General features: G+C 41.0%; 1 protein-coding gene across 2 annotated transcripts in view; it reads right to left on the bottom strand.

Moving 5' to 3' along the window:
- usta (uronyl 2-sulfotransferase a) overlaps positions 1-20,931 on the bottom strand; it is a 45,221-nt gene that overhangs the window by 2,897 nt on the left and 21,393 nt on the right. For both annotated transcript variants that reach the window (XM_025056652.1, XM_025056651.1), the window contains 4 exons: positions 14,018-14,061; positions 8,919-9,074; positions 4,714-4,793; positions 4,487-4,640 (listed from right to left, as the gene is read on the bottom strand). In XM_025056652.1, coding sequence (XP_024912420.1) covers positions 4,487-4,640; positions 4,714-4,793; positions 8,919-9,074; positions 14,018-14,061 — 434 coding nt within the window. The remainder of the gene's footprint in view (positions 1-4,486; positions 4,641-4,713; positions 4,794-8,918; positions 9,075-14,017; positions 14,062-20,931) is intronic.

Genomic DNA, 20,931 nt, shown 5'->3' with positions numbered 1-20,931 from the left:
TATACACATACATATATATATATATATATATATATATATATATATATAAACTTAGACTTGCAGGGCTTAATCTTTGAGACAAGCATATGCTACTGGCATGATCAACCAGATATATATATATATATATATATATATACACATATATATACATATATATGTTTATATATATACTGTTTATATATAGAGTGTATATAGAATATATATATATATATATATCTGTACTTCTGATTTCATTTTACTGCACAACACCAGTTCATGACACACCACACCATTGCTTTGGCATCACAGCTCACAGCATACCCATGCCAAACACATACCATTCCTCTGTTGGCCACTCAAAAACATACATTTTCTTTAATCACAAGGAAAATCTTGCTTCTACTTCTTTGTCACACACAAACACACACACCTTCTCCGTCTTATTCACGGTGACACTACCCTCCAAAACCCACTTCAGTCCACATCAGGATCACTACAGTTCAGTCACAGCCAACATCTCAGGCTGTGACAATGGTGCACACTAAGTGACACGTGTGACACCGTTCTTTCAACACTAACAACCCATGAACGCCCCCCCCAACTCTCTCCCTCAGCCCTCTGCTGCACACTGACACCTCACACCACACCATAATGTCGTTCCACGACATTAACGGGACGTCTGGGAACCCAGCCACCGCTCATTTGTACACGTCTCTGCCCAATCACATCTGTGCGCACACATACCGTCCGGACAAATCGCAGCCTCTCACTGACACCCCATTAGTATTTTCACAGGGTCTCCTGCATGCACACTCGAGCTCATTGTTCCTTTCCTCAGCGTGGACTACGCCAAGTGAGCAGTGACAGAAGCTCCTGCTCTCACTGAGAGCTTTGTGTGCATGAATTGAGTCAGGACTAATTCATGAGGTACACTTTTCCCATGGCACCGTTTTCACTTTACATCAACAGGCACAGGACCACTCAGAAGTCCATCAAATCTACTCCAAACCAACAACACATTTCTACTCCACAACTGGATGTTGTCAAACAACCTCTGTTAACAGTTTCCAACTACATACCTGTGGATGATGACAGCACTCCCTCCATTTAGGCTCCAGCTGCCATTATTTCAATGCACCCCACTGCTCCAGCTGCCATTATTTCAATGCACCTGGCAAACCCCACCTACATCACCATCACTGACCCCCTGTAACCTTTACTACAGAGCTCACTTGTGTATAATAGTGGGTCAAACAGACACCTACAATTACTGTCAATGCTTACACATTGTTCAGTTAGACCGTAGGCGTACTTCACCTTAAACAGCTACGCCACGCTGCTGCTGTCAACGTGCAGACGTGCTGTGACACGGCTAATCCCAGCACAGCCTCTGTCATTTCATTTACACCTACTACCTCAAACGTCTCATCACATAAAATCCCATGACTGCCATTACTCGTGGGAATCCTAGCAGAGGCGGAACAAACACCTTTGCCTCTCAGATTTACCTCCCAACACCTATTACTACTTCATTACTTTTACACATTGGCTTCACACTTCCTAATCAAAGCCTTTACACACACATACAGCACTGACATATTTGACAATGCACACACACAAACTACAATACAACCACTGCAACATCATTATGCATACAGCACCTACACCAACCCTGTCATCACCAGTCAAACCTCTGTGTTTTCACATCTCAAGTCCATGCAGGAAGTTCTGTGTGAATGTGTGTTTCACACACTCTGGATTATACTGTCCACTGCATGACTTTGTACAGTACAGCACAGTGTGTGTGTGTGTGTGTGTGCGCAGAAAGGGGTGTGGGGACTTCACGGAAAATCCAAGCTGACCACAGGAATGTCTCAGTAACACATGCATCAGGTTCCCTTGGACCCGGCAAGAAATCTGACAGTGTTCTTTCATTGACACCTCTCACATCCACTCAGTGTTGGGCCACGCGTGCCTAACGTGCAACAGGCAGCGGACACATCCTGCCCTGAACTCCCTGTGTTCATGTCTCCAGCTTTTCATGCTGACTACACACACACACACACACACACACACACATCAACTGAGTGCCACCTGCTGGGGAACAGTTCATATGTTCTACCCCTATGTGTGAACACACATTGCAACTACTGATGTGAAGCGACATGCTTAGCTGTTACTGTCACGTTACATTTAACATGCCAGGAACAATGTAAGACATTTGTCCCCACACCACAACACTACATCCAGTGGACAACACGTCCAAGTTTGACCCCAGGAAGAAGCAAAGGGCGGCAAAATGTCACGACTACGGAAAGTTTCTGTCACTGCCCAGCCCCGTTCATGAGCACGTGGTCCTCATGAGTACAGAAGTCGTACACACACACACATAAATACACACAGAGGTGACCCAGTCCACAACAACACAGTCGTCCTTCTCCCCTTCAGCTGCAGTAACGGGCCCCCGTGGTCTACGTACTCTAAGAACTCCACTCACATGCTGAAAAACTCCAGACAAATCAGTGCAGTACTTCATTACACACAGCCGTACACCCCTTCTGTTACAGTGTAGGCCGCAGAACTGGGACTAAAGAATACTGACGAAACAACCGGGCCTGACGGCATCCATAACTCAATGACACTCAACATTCACCCCAGTGAATCACGTGACCAAACCCATGTTCTGGGTTGTCTTTCTGTTCCTGCCGTCCTTCTCTGGAATCCCATACAAAGCATTTTGTCCTGCATTAGGGGATTTCCAGTCACCCAGCCAATCACCTCCCTGCTAACTGTACTGCATGACTTCATACCCGAGTTCTTCTCAAGATGTTGCTGTGCAGTGTAAAAGTCACACTCACATCAAAAGCACACAAACACATGGAGATTGAAGTAAGTGTCTGTAATGGTGCATTACCAAAAAACACAAAAAACACACAACCACAACAACAACAGCAGTACATAATGCTGCAGGGATAAACAACACCACAGGCCACATGTAGGACACACGTTTCATATGTGTAGCAGCCACAACTGGACTTCTGCTTCATCAAAATACAATAGTTACGATACATTTCTTTTGTTCGTCTATGCTTGGGTTTCTCATGGTGATTGCTACATTAACTGAATACATAGTTACCTCCTAGCCTGACATGCTCGGACCACACCTGTGGTGGATGCTCCTTCACCACAGCAAGCAGCTAATTAAAACACTTCACATCACGTTGTGCATGTGGCCGTAGCACATTTTTTTAAACGCTGATAAGAAAACATTCAACTACACACTATGAACTACACAGACATAGAGGTGCTGTGGACTGTGCACACATGAGGTTGATGATCATTCATTTACATTTTCATGCATTTGACGGACACTTTCATCCAAACCCTTTACAAGAGGTGGATTAACAATCAAGACTGTGGTGAACCCTGGATTCTCTGCTTCTAAGGCAAGCATTCCAGCCACTACACTATGGAACAACAGCAAGACTATACATGACTTCTACGTTGTGACCAAATTGGCACTGACTAACACACAGGAGGCGGAACTACAGGCGGCACAACTGGACCTGTCACAGAGGCACACAACACTTGAAATGAGACTGAAAGGTTCTTAATTTTTACACAGACAACGTCACAGAGCCATGATTGACATCGCTCGTACAACTGTTGAAGAAGGGGTTGGCTCCACTACATAAAGGCTTTGGGAGATGGTGGCTGTCTGGCAGGACACAGAGAGGAAGACTGCAGAGATTCATGGACCGACTGACACAGGACATAAGGCCGGTGGGAAATGGAGTGAGTTCATCAAGTAAAGGAGCTAAGAACAGAAAAAACAAAGTCCACTGTCCAAATTACAACTTTTTCTTATAAAAACAACTGGCCTCAAACCAAAGCACACAGACACTAAACACAGCATCATTCACAAAAAGCAAACCACAGCAAAAGACATGAGCATCTTAACCAGCAAACATCTGGGGCATTAATCTGCCCTGACGTCCATCTGAGGTTCACTTCACTGGTGAGCTCCGCTTTCAAGGACCCAACATTAACAATGACTCTCCGTCAACAATGACTTCATCAAACGCAGTGACTCCATAAACACACATTTACAACTGCGGTGCTATTATAAGTGTTTTCAAGTTTCTTCTTTGTAAAGTAAAATTTCACATTGACCTAAACAGCAGGGAAACCCCAAACAACTCAGTAGTCGCAGTAGTACTGTAGTATTTAAATGTAGCTGATCCTTTTAACAGTGCTCCACAAAGTCCACTTCTGTTTGTATTTCTATTTGTTCTTACACAATCTTCAACATTCAGCACACAATACAACTACTACTACTACTACTACTACTTCATGTTACAAATGTTACTACAATGATAGCCAAAGGATAACTACAACCACATGTGATAAAAGTTAGAATAGGAACAACCCCAACATAAATCACACTGGTGCAAACTTGCATTGTAAAGGAAACACAATTATTTCAGTACTCCTGTGACAAACCCACCAGGTATCTCTCATCATCCTTCATCCCTGGAGTTCTGATGAGATGGTTCTGTTCTCCTCTCCAGTCACCAAAACGACGGAAGAAGTAGTTGGACAGAAACCGGTTGATGGGATCCCTGATGATGTTAATGTAGACCGGCTGGTCTATCCTGAACCTGTGGGGAAAAAATTCATTATTAGTGTTTAAAAAAAAACATTACAATCACAAAAACTGTTAAGTTACAGTACCGAGTAAAGTTGAGGAAGTGAACGTGACGCGTGTAGAGGAACGGCTGAGGGATGTTGCTGATATTCCTCATGAGATCGATCTGAAAAACACAGAGCCATTGATTTTAAAACACAACAACATCAACGTTGACATGTGGAAATCTAAGAAGGTCATGAACAGAAACATGTCTACGTCCTGAAGCAGGAACACAGTACAACCGACAGACACTTCCAGCTGAAATGGAAACAACACAAGGATTTTCACGTTGGGCCGATGTAGTACAACGTTTGAATTCTGATTCCGACCACAGATGAAAACTCTGCTGGCCTCCAGTCGCCTCTGGTTCCACCTTTCTTTGAGTTCCACAATAATTCTGTGCACACTACTCTCAACATCTCTCAACATAGGCTGGACTGCGACACAACACAGACTCATAACATTCTTCTGTTCATCTGGAAATATTCATGACTGTAGCTTGTTTCCCATCACTTACACAAACGAGGGCCAACGTTTGGAAAAAAAATACAAAACAACCCCGACTTCTTCTAATATGTTAAGGCTTCCTCGGCAGAAACAGCACTTCCCAAATTTCCTTTCCAATCTTTTTTGGTCTGCATGGACAGCCAGGCAAAAAGTAGCCAACACAAACACGCTCTGTCAATGTAGGTCTGTGTACAGATGTAGACGGATTCATCTAGATTACGACGGCTATAAATAAAGCACTCCCACAGTTGTTACAGAGGAAGCAGAGTGGAAGTGGAGGAAAAAAAACAGATTTCGGATCACATCTAAAAAGACAGAGCATTCAAGTATTTATACAGAACTTTTGTAAAAACTTGCTCTGAATGCTACTGAGATGATTTCTGCCTCATCTCCAGCACTGATCAGCAGAGGAGCGGTTTGAATCCCGGTTCTCACAAACTACGTACAGTTACATCATAGTGAGACTATTTGGACAGGGCGCAGTAATACGTATACTTGTTTATGTACACAAGGCAGTTGATCTGAGGCCCCAGTCAGATTTCAGCTTCACACCCCCTCACTCTATAAACTCAGTATATTTCCACCCTCTGCTTCCACTTCGGGTAAACGTCTCCCACTAAAACTTCATTAGCCCACTGCAATTTATTTCACCGTTGCTCCAGACGCTTCCCATCTCCATAATCAATTTTTACTACGGTAACAAACCACTTTTGTTAAATGTTGACAGAAAAACGAGCCTCTCTTCACCAGTTACCCCCTGGACTAACCCCCCACACCCTCCCCAACACCGAGGCTGGACGTGCAGACCTAGAACACAGTTGGTCAGCCTCCGTGTGTCTTTATGAGTGTTTTCTGACCCAATGCTCAGCCTTTTCTATTTCAAAGTGGACTCTGAGATTCCAGACATACCTGCCACCCCCCTCCGCCTTACACCCACTGCAACCCTCCTTCCTGAGCCCCCAGTGTCCTCACAGGGTTCATCAAGAGGAATAGAGGAAAAGAAGGGAACCGCAGGAAACTGACAGCTCCTCCACACTCAGGTCAACTCAATTAGTTTCTCTGTTTTTGGGGGTGACAAACTATTGAACCTGAACAATCAACACCTGCTGCACAGAAAATGCCTTATGGTACTCTACAATATATAAATGTTCAAGCTGGGGTGCACATTAATTACATTCCTCTTTCACCTGATACAAACTGATGACAAGTAATAAAACAAACCAAGCGACACTGAAGTTTCAACTTCTGCCCTTCAACTGCTTTACATTCTCACTACAAACTCAAACATATGCCTGGTACATGGTCTGCACTTACACATTACAGCCTTTTAAGTCCAGTTCACCAGTCAAAGTGGCCATATAACCTAATTCCAAGTGTGGAATTCAACCCACAACCCCATGGGTGTTACACAGCAACAGTAACTACTGACATACAGCAACCTTTCATACTTCAAATACAAACACTGTTGAGTACTTCAGTAAATACTTTCAGTAAAACAATAAATACTTTCATCAGAACAGTGTGAAAAGCTGCATGACTGATGTGACGTGGGCCGTACACAGAGACTCCGTGAAGATCCAGAAGGTTCCCTCCATGATTGTAAAAAGCACGGTAGATGAAGAGAAGGTTTCTCAAGTTAAGTCACACAAATACACATATAACATAACACAATATACATACATAGAATATAATATATACTGGGGCAATGGTGGCTTCGTGGTTACAGAAGACTTCAGGTTTGAGTCCACCAGCACTGAGGTGCTCTGAGCATGGCACCGTCCCCACACACTGCCCCCTTCCTCACTTTGGTGGTGGGTTAAAAGCAGAGGTCACATTTCTTTGTGTGGTGTGCTGTGTCACAATGACATGTAGTTCACTTACAGTTTCTTTTTTTTCGTCGAAGAAACCTTTGGCAGATTTACTGTTGGTGCAAACACCCGCACTCATAAACCGACCCCATGCGCAGGCGGCGGAATGAAGACTCTTTTTTTTTTATGGTTCTCCACTAGAGAACATTCACACAGATGTCATATGTTGTGAAAATGAATGAACGAATGAATGGGTCCAGTGGTGTCACTGCCACAGTGTGTTCAGTCAGCATTTCAAGGTTTGATAAATGAGCAAACATTTAGCTGTTTCAATATTGACTCGTCACATTTACATCTAATGGCTCAGCGACGGCTCACATATTCAGACTGTGCAGGTCATTTGCAGATACAGTCTGCGGCAGCTCAGTCTGACAAGATACGCTCAGTGGTGCGATGTTTCGCTGTGAGTCATCACCACTCAAACACAACAACAGAGTCACTCGTTCTCACCCCGCTGACTAAAATAAGTGTGTTAATGGGAAACGTAAGCGGAGGAAGCGCAACATGTGAGAAACATGTGAGTCGCCTGACAAAGTCTCTGGGAAATTACAGTAAAGTAAATGACCGTGAATTATGTAGCTCTACGTTTTCACAGCAACTGCACAAATGAGCAAAATCGATTAAAGAAAAGTACAAAAACAACCAGGATCTCATAAACTGTCTTTATGCCTTTTACTTCTGACTGTGCTGCAGCCTAACACTTGTGTGTTTATGTCTACTTAGGGTGGGATCTGTGCATATAAAGCATTGTGCAACTGACTTACAGCTTTATTATTCAGGCGAACGTCAGCATTAGATCAGGATCAGTCGATATCTTATAAAACTACACAGAATAACTCGGATGCTAAACAGACTGCTGATGACATCTGTACTTTCCAGGGGCTGATTATTGAGCCCTTCTGTCTGGATCACTGACTCCTGCAGGCAAGTAAATATGCAACATACAAACATTTTCTATTTTTCATAGCACTGTTTGTACTTTTGTGTAAGCAAAAAAATGGCCTGAATACACTTGGTCCAGATGTTAGCTATTTCCACCGTGGCTCCAACTCAAATCATCTGCTCAGCTGTCCTGCCAAAATCGGGTTGGAAGTCATGCATTTTCAAACAGTGCCCCGTAGTTCCCTTACTCACACTGACATGAAGTCAATGCTTTGCATTATTTATTTATTGATTTATTCATTTCTTTCTTTAAGTAAGTGAAAAGACTCACAACAGAGGACAGTTCATGTGTGTTCCTTTCGTGCCTTTTACATATGTTTTCAGAGTATATATTTACACTGGCAGAGGCCTGCACTTCTTCATTTCCCAAAAGCCCAGGCACGTTTTCTTTTGTCTCTTTAAAGCAGAACTGTGTCTCCTCTTTAAAGACAACACTCGTTTCCTCAAAATATTCCATGGCATAATTAATAAAATTCCTCTTCCTCCGGCTGCTGACTGTTTGAAGATGCTTGTTGAAAAGCAAGTTACATAAAAAAAGGAAGAAAAAAAACACAGACACAGCACTAGTGTTTCAGACACGGCTGTCAAACCATTACAGTTTTGTACAGGATTTATCACAGGGTAACTGTGGATCAATCATGATTCCACCATTTCATTTACACATGCTTTGGTCGAACAACAGCTTCACATTTTCCTTCCTTACGTCTAACCCTCCACATCTCAAGCATTAATATCACAACTACAAATTCCAAACCATCCCCTACACCAATGCCTAGAGTGCATGGTAATTAGCCAGACTGCAGTATTGATTCTCCTTACGTGTGTACTTGCAAATGTAGAAGGCAAACACGGCAATAACAGTTTCACCATAACAAACTGAAAGGCTTTCTCTGGGTTTAACTGTTTACGTTTTCTTTTTTCTTTATTTTTACCTGTTCATGTTTGGTGAGTCGTGTTTTATTGTGGATATCAGAGGAGACCAGGTTGAACTGGTGTTTCTCAGCCAGTAACCGCAACAGGATGACCACCGTCCGGCTGCCGCACTTCCCCACACGGTTATAAACCACCTGGCTGGGGAACGGGAGGACCTGATGGATGAGAAGACACAGAAAAAATCTCAATCAGTGAACGAGCAGAACATTTGTCTTGAAGGCTAAAGTTAAGTATTTACTACAGCAACAGAAAGGCAGGACAGGAAGTCTTTCAACGACTTCCTGTGAAAAGCTCAAACAAGGTCAGAACTACATAAATTCAGTTCATATTCATCAGAATCAGTCGCCCTGAACGTTTTATTTTTCTGACCTTCATGCATACTAACTCTGATATATGACACATTCAAACACATTTAATTGTCACTATGTTTTTGTGAGGACGGGCGGCGGGGGACGGGGGGGTGATGAGGTCATTGACTGATGTCTGTACGACAAGAACATAAAGTGAATCAACTGTTTGGTTACAAATGTTGATTTATTTGAGGAGCTATTACAGTTGTGGCGCAACAACTCCAATGAATTTCAACTTGTATATCTTCTTGGCTCATTTTTTTCTCTTATACTGTCTGATGAATGGAGTGAAATAAATCAATATTCTTTCACATTTATTTATTTCACTTTATTTCCATTGTTCAATGACAGCAGCGGTTCTGCAGGAATTTCAAAAGGGGCAGCAGACAAGGTCAACCACCGCCTTAACCTTTGACCTATCACTGAGCTCAAATCCTCAAAAAGACCTGTATATAAATATTCAAGGACAGACAAACACACACACACACACTTAAAACACAATCACACTGATCCTTTTTCTTTGTTTTCATCACAGGGCCATGAGTCAGACTACTGCGCAAGGTGGTGATGATGATGATGAAACTTTTCATTTGCGATTTCACATGGCACACACACACACACACAACTGGCACAATGTACACTACACACACTTCATGACTCACCAAATAAACACGTAGCATGAATCAGACCGGCAAATGAAGGAAATCTGACGCAGCCCGGACTCTTTACTGCAAAACTGCAGTCAATGGAGGAGAGAAAATGGGAGCGACGGGCATTTTGACATGAAACTCATTCAGCCACAAGAATTCGTTTTTATCCCCGAGGTCTCACCATGTTTGCACAAGTGGCCCTTTAGGAATTAACGTCAGCCAAGTGAAGACAATGAAGAAAACTGAGAAGAATCAAAGGAAGCATCTGAGACTGGGAGACAGTCGGAGGAGAACAGATTTAGAACAGGCAGCTACGATTGATTCAGTCAGACTATTACCTTGAAAGATTTTCCCTTTTCTAATGACGCTCTCCTATAAATCAGGCGGAGTAGAGGGGTGGAGGGGTGGGGGGGATTCAGCAGTGATAATTCTTGGTAAAATTCCCAGTCTGGAAAAGTAATAGTGTTTTTCCTGAGGGGTTTCCTGGTTGGAGGGCGGTCTGAGTTGTTTACAACCTCACAGGGTGGGAAGTTTATGAACAACTTAGACAGTTTCATAGGTGAGTGATAGACTAAGTGGTTGATAGATGTTAGTGCTGTCCAACAAAGGCCTCCGCAGAACAGCAGTGAAGTCATCTCTGTGGGTAATCTGCCTTTGAGAGGAAATGGAAAACTAACAGATAAGCAGAAAAGCAACAGTAAAGAACAAAGAAAGCAGTGAGGAAACACTTGACCATCAGTCTACGTGCCAGCGAATGACTTTAGCATCACGGGGATGACAGGTCATCACACTGATCACTTCCTGCTTGCTGTTTCCCAGACTTTTAAAGGTTCACTGAACATCATTAGAGGTCGAACTGGTTTGACACAGTGTGAACAGAAGACATACAAGTACTCTTTCCAAGAAACGAGGGAGATGAACTGGAAACACAATCCACAGGTGAAGTACTTGTTTGAACAGGCTTTTTTTTTAAACACTTGTTTAACAGCCAGGTCTTAACTTGTGGCACATTGTAAAACACAATTTGTATTCTTAATTCATGTTTTGCCAGGTCAAAGAAATTTCAATGTAATTTCTCTCTCTCGCACTATATATATATATAGAGAGAGTATATATATTAATCACCCTAATTCATATTTTATTTCAATTAACCTGGTCCAAAACAAACAAAACTTAGCTCCTTGCTTGCAGTTTTGGAAAACATTTCAGATAGGAAATGGTTCTCTAGGACTCAAGTCCGACATTCCTCTGTTTTTTTTTTTCAAGGAAAAATTCTGCTCTTATCACAAAAATGAGGCAGACTTATTACAGCCTGTATTTTTTTTCTGATCAACATTCGCCTGCTGATATGACGGCTAATGACATAACATCTGAAACAATGTCATCTGAAGTCGTCATCTCCCATGCTAGCATCGACAGCGGAGGAAGGACAAATGCACAGTTTTTGCTGATGACCATCTTTACTCTGTTGATCTTGGATCTGCGATGTACACTCAGACAAACATTTTCAGGGTCCATCAGTACGGAATTCTGTCAATAAATGAGTCACATTCAGAAAAACATTACATAACAGCAGTGTTTTCAACACCGACTCTGGATCCACCTACTTCCAGGAGGCCGTTAGTTGTATTAATTACAGAGCCGATGCTGCTGAGTCATCACAGCCAAAGTCAACCAGAGTATCCAAAACCTATAATTACTTAATAAGTACGTAGAAATCTAAAAAGAAAAATAAATAAATAAAAAGATTAAGTTTCGTTCTGATAGGGTTATTTTAAAACCGAGTATTGACAATACATCGGGTACGTGAGTATTTCCATTTATTTACGTACTCTTATGTACTTACTGAGTATCATCTCCAATATCACCCCCCCACACACACAAAGGGGCCCGCCCCAGTATTTGAGAAGTTGTGGGTAAAATGAAGCTTATTATTCGACAATAACCTACATTCACAACTCATGTTTGTCTGTTTTTAGTTCAACTTCCCTCTGAGGTCACTGGTCTCTACTATCTAACTGCTCACCCACAGTTTCCTGTTTAATCAATTAGTTTCTCTCACTGCCACCAAAAGAAAAAAAGTAGAGATTTTTTGCTGCTTCGTGTAACTGACAGAGTGACTTCCGTGCAGGGAAGATTTTCTGAATTTAGAATCAATTTCAAGTGAACAAGTAAAAGGACAAACTGTCAAATCCCTCACTTCAACCATCCCCACATATTACTTGTTAACAAGCAGAAAACGTCCTAATATAAGTGACAAGAAAGGCATGAAATAGTTCCAAGTAAATGTCAACTCTTTTCAGAACACACTTCAGAATTAAACATTTCCCTATTTACTTGGCCTGGAGAACATTTAGGCATCAAAAAGAAAACGTGGTATATTTGAAAACTAGACTTAAAAACTACCAAAACACGTTGGTGAATATGATCCTGAAACAATATTTAGAAACATGTGTAGAGGAGCAGACATTCCTGTCGTGCCTCCTTTCACATAAACTCTTCTAATTTCACTCTGGGAGCTGTGTGGTTTTTCTGTACACTGTCATTTAAGTTGAGCTTCCAACTTGTAGCTTTCTAACATTTCAGTACATTTACCAGATACCCAGGCGTACCCCTGCACATACTGAGACGCAACCACCTCCTGCTGGATTTGCAGAGGAATGCCACGTAATTAAAAAATGTGTGGACAAATTATTTCATAATAATTTAAGAACAACAAAAAAATATATGTGTATAAATATATGTATTTATAACTATAGATATATGTATACATGTGTTTGTTTCAATTTTTTCTTTAACACAAATCTGATCCTTAATGTTTTTTCTACACCACACTGTAAATGATTAGATAATTAACTGCAAATATATCATATTCTTACCTTGGATAAAGTAGTTCTGTTGCACTTTTTTTAAAACTAAATTGCAATTGAATCCACCAACAAGACTTTAGTTGTTCCTGACATTCACTGCATGTGGATTAAAATACAGTACCTGGGCCAAAACGTTGTGATTATCTGATAAACTGCTTCACATTTACAGTCATGTAAGACATTATTATGACTTAAAACGTTATCCATCAACTATAAAAAAAACAACCAAAAAACACAATTAAGAACTAATTGAAAATACCTCCTTTCTTTCATTTCTCTGTTTGGATCAGGCCCAGAGATTTGACAGTGTAAATATTCTGGATGATTCCCCTCAGGAGGCAGTGGATCGGCCACACTCCAAACCTCATCTCCAATGGGAAAATGAAAATCAATACACATTTAGTGAGCTCACTTTTCATTACATCTATGCAGCAACCCTAATATCAAAAGCCTGGCATCCAGACCAGAGGAGTGCAGTTCAGAGACTCAGACATAAACAGAGAACTGCCTTTGTAATTACAGCGCGTCGATTATGTGATTTTGCCTAAAGGATAAAGCTGTTATCAGATTGCAAACATAGCCCCCACGGTTTGTTCAGTGTAAATAACACTCTGCTGTTATCAATATCAAACAAGTGTTGTGGTTGTCTGGCGTTGGCTCTTTGGCTACAGTTGGATTTCCAATGTAAACTCCCAGAGTCTCAAACTAATCCCACATGTGACCTACAGTGGCTGAATCAGGTCACGACAACCTCGCATTATCTATACGCAAACTAGGTGAGTTCTCTGTCAACATCATAACCACGACGCAAACAATGATAGCTCCTGAGTCTGAATGGAGCACTTTCCACGACAGAGGAGATGAAATTGTTGAGGAATTACAGCAAAATTGACCAAATGACATAATGTATAAGGGGTGAAGGGAGGACGAAGGGAGTAGGAAGGGAGAAAAGGCACATGGAAGAGATGCAGCTGGATGAATACAAGGCTTCTGTGTCGGTGCGGTAAGTCAGTGTGTGTGTGTGTGTGTGTGTGAGTGTGTTAGAGAGAGACTGATTCAGTGCGTTACTGCAGCACCCAAACTGTGACTGCTTGGTTTGTATTCAGCTCTTTCACGCAGACCTTTTCTGCCTGAACAGAAGTGAGCGGTTGGGAAAACATCAGACAGAGATCAGATTAGGAGAAAAACAGGAAACAAAGGAAGAAAAGACAGATAAGGAAATACTTACTCTTGGAGCAGGGGGTCCGTGGTCGTCCAAATAAGTGGATGCACCTGTAAAACAACAGAAAAGCATAAATGGAAGCATTTCTGAAAGAATCATATTTGAAAAAACAATGCTCTAAGTCTTCGATTATTAACGTAAGGTGAAACTGAGGAGAACTTTGGATGATTTACGTTATGTATTGTCAGCAGACAGAAAGTTCTGGCTGAAGATCCAGCACCGTTGACTGTATAAAGAAAATCCATGGTGCCATGCACAGCCCTGAGGAGCTCCACTGGTCCCAGAAGTACCAGTGTAAACAGAGTTTTGTTTTTGTTTTTTTGGAAAATATAAAGATTCCCTTCACAGTATTTCACAGTACAAAAAAACTACAAATAAACAATGAAAATATATTTTTTAAATAGAAACCAAGAGTATCGCGCCAGGTTTTTCTCTCTTTAACTGAATCTAAATTTACAAATGTCCAATGTTTCCATAGTATTACACTAATCAGTGGTGCAGAGGTATTACTTTCTAACTATAGATTAAAACCTACAAAGGAAAACTGTCTAGACTTCGCACAAACAACAACAAAAAAGTTCTCCGAAACATCTAATAAAGTCACCTCTACAACAAAAACTATCTGAAAATCTGACCACCTCTGGTGTTATCTGAGACGTTAATATTTGAAAAATACACACATTACTTTTTATACTTTGAAATCCACTTGATCATTACATGTGACAGCATTTTTAGTGTCATCTTCAACGGCCTTATCAATGTCACTATCAAAACTATCAGGGATCAAACAGGGGACATTTTTGCAGTAAGGCAAGTGCCCGAACCACACCATCACTGTGAGGCCCATATTTACAGTGAATGACTTGCAGTATAACGTCCCAAATGTTATCACATAATTTGTAAACACTCCACTAGTGTATGAGAAATGACAGGTCAAACTCCAGACACCGCCACAGTCACACGATGATTTACAGTGTTGTAGCCCATTATGACAACACAAACATTTATATGTTTATCACTGTGATGTTGTTTTTTATGAAAACAGTGGAGTTTAACTGCAGACTGCTCCAAACTTCAGGGACTGTGTCTGACTTTCCTCTCTGTTTTTCTAAACCCCAAGCTCCACACCGAGGCACAGTAAGACCAGTTTTCTAAACCCCAAGCTCCACACCGAGCCACAGTAAGAGACAGTGATGGAGCGAGTTCAACTGGAGCGTATGGGGAGTTCGGCCATAAAGTGAAGTATTAGATAAACAGACAATTTAGTTCCTTTATATTCTAAATGTGATTTCACACAGTCTAGAGATTTACCAGTTTCCCACCTGTCAAACACTTGTAGATTTATTATAAACACACGTGTATTGCATGACCTACTGTAAGTGCTGTTTGGACAGCGGTGTGTAAGCTTTGAGTAATTACAATGAGATGGCCTGTGCCTCTCTTTGCCTCTGTAACAGGTCTGAACACGAACGCCCACACGGCTTCTGTTGTATTCTGTGGTTTGGCTCATTAATGTCTTTGATGCTTCATGTTTAAACACAGTCACAGCTGCACTAAGGTCCCCACCTGCTGACTACTATTTTTTTATTTTATTATTTAAGAATCTTTCCATCTTAGCATCTGTCTCCCTGTCATGACGTCATTCACTTTTTCCGATGGAATGCTGAGCGGGGCATGTGTTCGCACCTCACCTCTGGGGGCGTTTAAGGTCATGGTTCCAGGGAGAGGATGCAGAAATGCAAAGACTTCCGTTCTGTCCCCTGTCATCCATCATGGACAGCTCAGCTCATCCTAACCCCTCACCTCTACCCCCCTCCCACCTCCCTCCTCACCTCCACTCTACACGTGTGTGCTTCCCATTAGCGTTCTGGACAGAGAATTGGAACTTTTTATTTTTCCGGAGCACAAGGTCACCAGAGCTGACAGCTGACCTCCATCTCCCACCCACACCGCTGACAAAAATGGAAAATGAAATGAAACACTATAGAGTGCAGCGTACTGCAGTCATTGACCTCACTGTCTTTAAAATAGAAACAGATGAGACGCAGCCTTGAGTCGTTTCCATTTAAACCTGCTGAGATAAACAAGAAACACATATATTCCCTCATTTTAAAATAATTTAAAAGTTTTATACAAAAAAACAAAAATCCAAACAAACAAGTTAAAAAAATAAATTAGATAAATCCAAACAAACAAGTTAAAAAAATATACAAGTAAATCCCGTCTCTGTCTCTCTGGCCTGCCTGACCAGGCTCACAACAACAAGGATGTCCAAACAAACTTAATTATTATACTTAGGAAATCAATTTAAAGCAGTAAAAGGCAAACACAGAATCAACATGTTGTCCCACCTCCTCTGTCGTTACACACAGAAGACGGAGAGAAAGAGAGACAAGGGAGTGGGGCGGAGGCTGAGCATGTTTGACCAAAGAAACTGGGAAGGAAGACAATATAAAAGACTGGTTTGTGTGTGTGTTTGTCTTCACTGCAGTGTCTTTTGTGAAGGCTCTCATATAAGATTTGTTATATAATGCATAGTAAAGAAAATAAGTAAAAAATAGTAAAAAGTAATCTTAAAAGTGGTTCATTAAAACTACAGAATCAATAGATTCATAATAATTACTGTAGATATTTAGACTATAACAGTAACTTAAAGTTAAATTTGTGCTCTTTAAATGCATTCCAATTTCCCAATATGAACTATTTCACACACTTTTTAAATATTTGCGAACATATTTTAACACGTCCGTAAATAATAAAAATTCTTAGAAAACATTATTAGAATAATTACTGTAATTATATACTTGTATTACTATGTATACTAGTATCATTACTTTTATTATTATTATGTTGTTAAATTCACATTATCCAGTACCTGAATTCCAAACATTTGTGGAAGTTTTGAAGATGTGTTTCCACCATTACTCCAAGCCTAAACAGGTTTAGTAGCTTCGCTATCTTGATTTTCCTTCTTTTTTTCTCTCTGGAACGTAGAAGGTCAAAGTAAGTCAAGGAAGAATTAAGGAATTAAGTGAAGGTCAATGCCACCTTTGAAGTGAACACATCCTCATGTTCAATAGTACTGCAGCAAAGGCATGTAGCCAATTGGTTAATTGGATTACTGTGTCACAAGACCCTTCTCTTGGGATCATAAACCTTTTGAAGAACAATCATCTAACCAATAGTGCAACGTGATCAACATGAATCACTGTTGATGCTTTTGTTCTGCTGTAAAAACCAAATGACAAAAGTCTTTGATCAACACATGAGGCCTGGGAAAATCAACACTCTATTACTTTCCCAACAGCACAACAATACTTCCAGATTAAAAACTAACACCAAACAGGCTTCAGCTGATGGATTTATAAGGCAGAACTGATTTCTAATAAACATGATTAACGTCACAGATTTCATTTTCTGCATAATTCAAACGTGTATCGGGGACATTATTACAGGAAATCTGCCATCTTGGCACAAACCCATTATTGTCCTCCACAATAATTTGAGGACAAGAGCAAAACAAACAACAAATCACAATTATTCTCAATATGTGGCCACTTATTACAGGACTGGCAGCTGGGTGCATTCAATTAAGCTTTACAGCCAGACCCATCGTCACACTGATACAAGCAAAACAAAGCAACTAGACTTCATTTCATTTGTAAGGTCATTGTATTCCCTAGAGTAAAAACAAAACCCTTGTCAGACCTTCACAGACCTTGATAATATTGTGTAATTTAATGAGAGTTGTTAGAATTATGTGCTTACAGACCCACGGTGGAAATCACATGCATGACCTTTTAACCCAAGCCTAACACGGCCACTTAAAGAAAACAAAAAAAACTGCTCCTCCAGACTTTTTCAGGCTAAAATGAAGCCATACATTACTGCCTGAGAGGTACACCAAGTACATGTTGAATTGGACTGGATTTGACCCTGTCTTGGTTGGTCTGATAGTCTATAGAGTTGGTACAAAACATTTAAACTCTTTACTGGAACACTAAATGAGCATTTACACACCAGTCATCACAACAAAACAATAAAAGTAACTTCCTGATATGGACAGTTCATTATGTATTACACCAGACTGGAGAAAGAAGTATAATAAATACAACAACACACATACACTGTGTGTGCTTATCTGTGCAAACCGGGGACAGAAGATAAGTAAAGACAATATAGGTGAATAATGTGAGCCGCACACCGAGACCAAACCAGACCAGACCAATTTCTGCTTCTGGAATTCTCTCCTCGGTGTTGGCCTTCTTTAGGAATGCTACGCTAAGTTCAGAAACTTCAGAAAACATGTATTTAAAGCTGCTGAAACTGTTTCATTTGCTTAGCGAAGTTGGCGAGCTCGGCTAAGTAGACCTTAGGAAAGAACATATCCCAGAATAGGCCCGAGGTAGGAGCGGAAAACCACACAGGAATGGCCATTGAGCAGAAGGCCAAGAGGAGAGAACCAGGACTGAAACTGAGGGCCTGTTGCTGAGCTGCTGAACACGACCCAGGGCAGGGATGAGAGGCTGAAGAGCCGCAGCACAGGAATGTGCAAGTAGCATGTGAGCCCCTGAGCAGATTACACGTTTCTCAGCCTGTGAAGACTAAACCTCGTCATCCCCAAAACCACATCCTGCTCTAGTTCTTTTATACCAAAGGTGAAAATGACAGAACACACCTTTCATGTTTGCGTTGTGTTCATGCTTGGTCGTTTTATGGGTACAGAACACAGTTTTTGAATCAAACAAAGACAGAAGGAAGAAAAGGAAGAAAGAGATACATATGAAAATCTGTGCAGCAGCCGAAAATTGCATAACCTCAGGCGTAATCCAAAACACGTCCCCAGAAAACACACACTTAAAGTTAGAGCATATCTATGGTTACAGCCTTTACTAAACATTTGTGCCATAATAGGAGGCATATGCAAACAAAGACAGCGTGCAAGGGCTGCATGCATGCTGTTCTGTGTCTGTTTATCACTAAAATGTGTGCATGTGTGTGTGTGTGGCCACAGAACCCTTTGATTTGGACTCTAGGAGTTGCCCTTCATTAAGACACGTAGCTCGACCTCTGTAATTACAGAAGGGAGTTAAGATGAGGGTCAGGGTCTATACCCACTCCACCCTGCTCCACATCACCCAGCAGAATGGTGAGATGGGTCACTGTAACCCTGCTATATGTTATTGCAGGTGCACCGGGACGGGGGCCTGGCAGGGAGACTTATTTGTGGACTTAGGGCCTCCCTTAAATTTTGGTTACAGTAAAAGCGGAACAGTTCTGGAAGAACATACACATGCAAACACACCAACACACACACACACAAATGTGCAGAGGTTTGGAGACATTAGTGTGACTGTTATTCATGGACACCGGTGGTTTCCAAAATCAAAATTACTGTATAATTTTGATTTTTAACCCAGCCTATTTGAACTATTATAAGCACCTTTTTTAGTTTCCTAATAACTGGTACGCGTGTAACATGTACAGGTCAGAGGACATGAGTGCACGAAAGAGTTTGGTTTTACACACAGACAGACTGCGACTAAAAAGTGGAAAGTAAATTCAATTATTGCCAAAGTTTTTGTTCATGACTTATGCAAACCTGTTATTAAAGATTCATGTATACTGTATAATCTAAAATAATCATCCTTGCATTATTTTAAAAGTGTGTGAACTCGTGCTGCAACTAATTCAAATGCCATTCTGCAAAACTCCATTCCTCTGAAGTTCCCAGAGAGTTTCAGTGTTACAGTTCAACAGTTTGGTATTAGGCCTCCGGTGCGTTCAGGTGAACAGTCTCACTCTATCTTCAGTGGATTTTACATGTGAAATAGTAAATCGGTGAAGACTACGGCCCCATCTTTTGGTTTAGTAAAACCTTTCCAGCAGACAAGCAAAGTACATGAAAGCAAGTGAGGCAACTAGAGCGTGTGAGGCAACCAGAAGAAGAACCGCAGAGAACATCACCATCTATGAGCCCCTGGGTCTCAGTAGCACTACCACTGCCGCCGCTGCCACTGTTGTAAAAGGTAAAAGGTGAGAAGATTCTGTAAGTGACAGACTTAGGCTGTAATTTAATTTCAATCAGAGAGTTTTGTTATATTTAAAAAAGTAACTTTACCAGTGTGTAAATATAGTATTCAGCCCAGTCTGAGAGGCCAGATCAAAGATTTAAAAATCACAAAACAAGTCCTCAGGAACAAAACGGATATAAATAAAACCCCAGATATAAGGATGCAGAAGTAATCAGTCATCAAGCAAGTCATACAGCAAACGTTGCACTTCCTTCCCTCGTGACAGCTGATATGCGGCTGAGTCAATGTTACAATAACCGTACTGCACACGTCAGTTGTGCTGCCATCAGTGACCTCTGGTAAACTGCAGGCTTGGTCAGCCTTTTCCTGCACTATTGCTTAAAAGAGAACCAAAGCCCTTGTACGGTCTGCCGTTGGCCATTTTAACTGACCAGAGATTTTTGCCACACCTGCCTATAAAAGAAGTCAAATGGAGGGGACCTATTAAGTTTTATTGTTTTAACCAAGAAAAAAAAAAAAAAAATATATATATATATATATATATACTGTATATATATATATTAAAACAAAGCTGCAGTGACTGCGGGGGGTATTTTACACACAAACAAAGTAGTTAACAATGGTAACGACAGGACAAGAATGAAACCCTAAAAAGTTATTTATGGTTACAACAATCACTCATTATAGTCTTGTGGTAAACCAATATATGCCATGTTCTAGACATAAGTGCACATTATCTTGTTAGCTGCACAAAGGGACATGTGTGTGTTTTGAACCAAAGTGCACGTTATTTCTAAATATTCTAAGGTTTAAAGTTAGGGCCATGTGCAACAATTAAAACAACAACAAAAAAATACAACAACAACAACAACTGCCAACTGAGGT

The sequence above is a fragment of the Cynoglossus semilaevis genome, chromosome 7 (genome assembly GCF_000523025.1).
Source record: "Cynoglossus semilaevis isolate Cse_v1.0 chromosome 7, Cse_v1.0, whole genome shotgun sequence".
NCBI classification, from domain to species: Eukaryota; Metazoa; Chordata; class Actinopteri; order Pleuronectiformes; family Cynoglossidae; genus Cynoglossus; species Cynoglossus semilaevis.
Note: the sequence above shows the minus strand (reverse complement) of the source record. Positions and strands in the feature narration are given on the sequence as shown.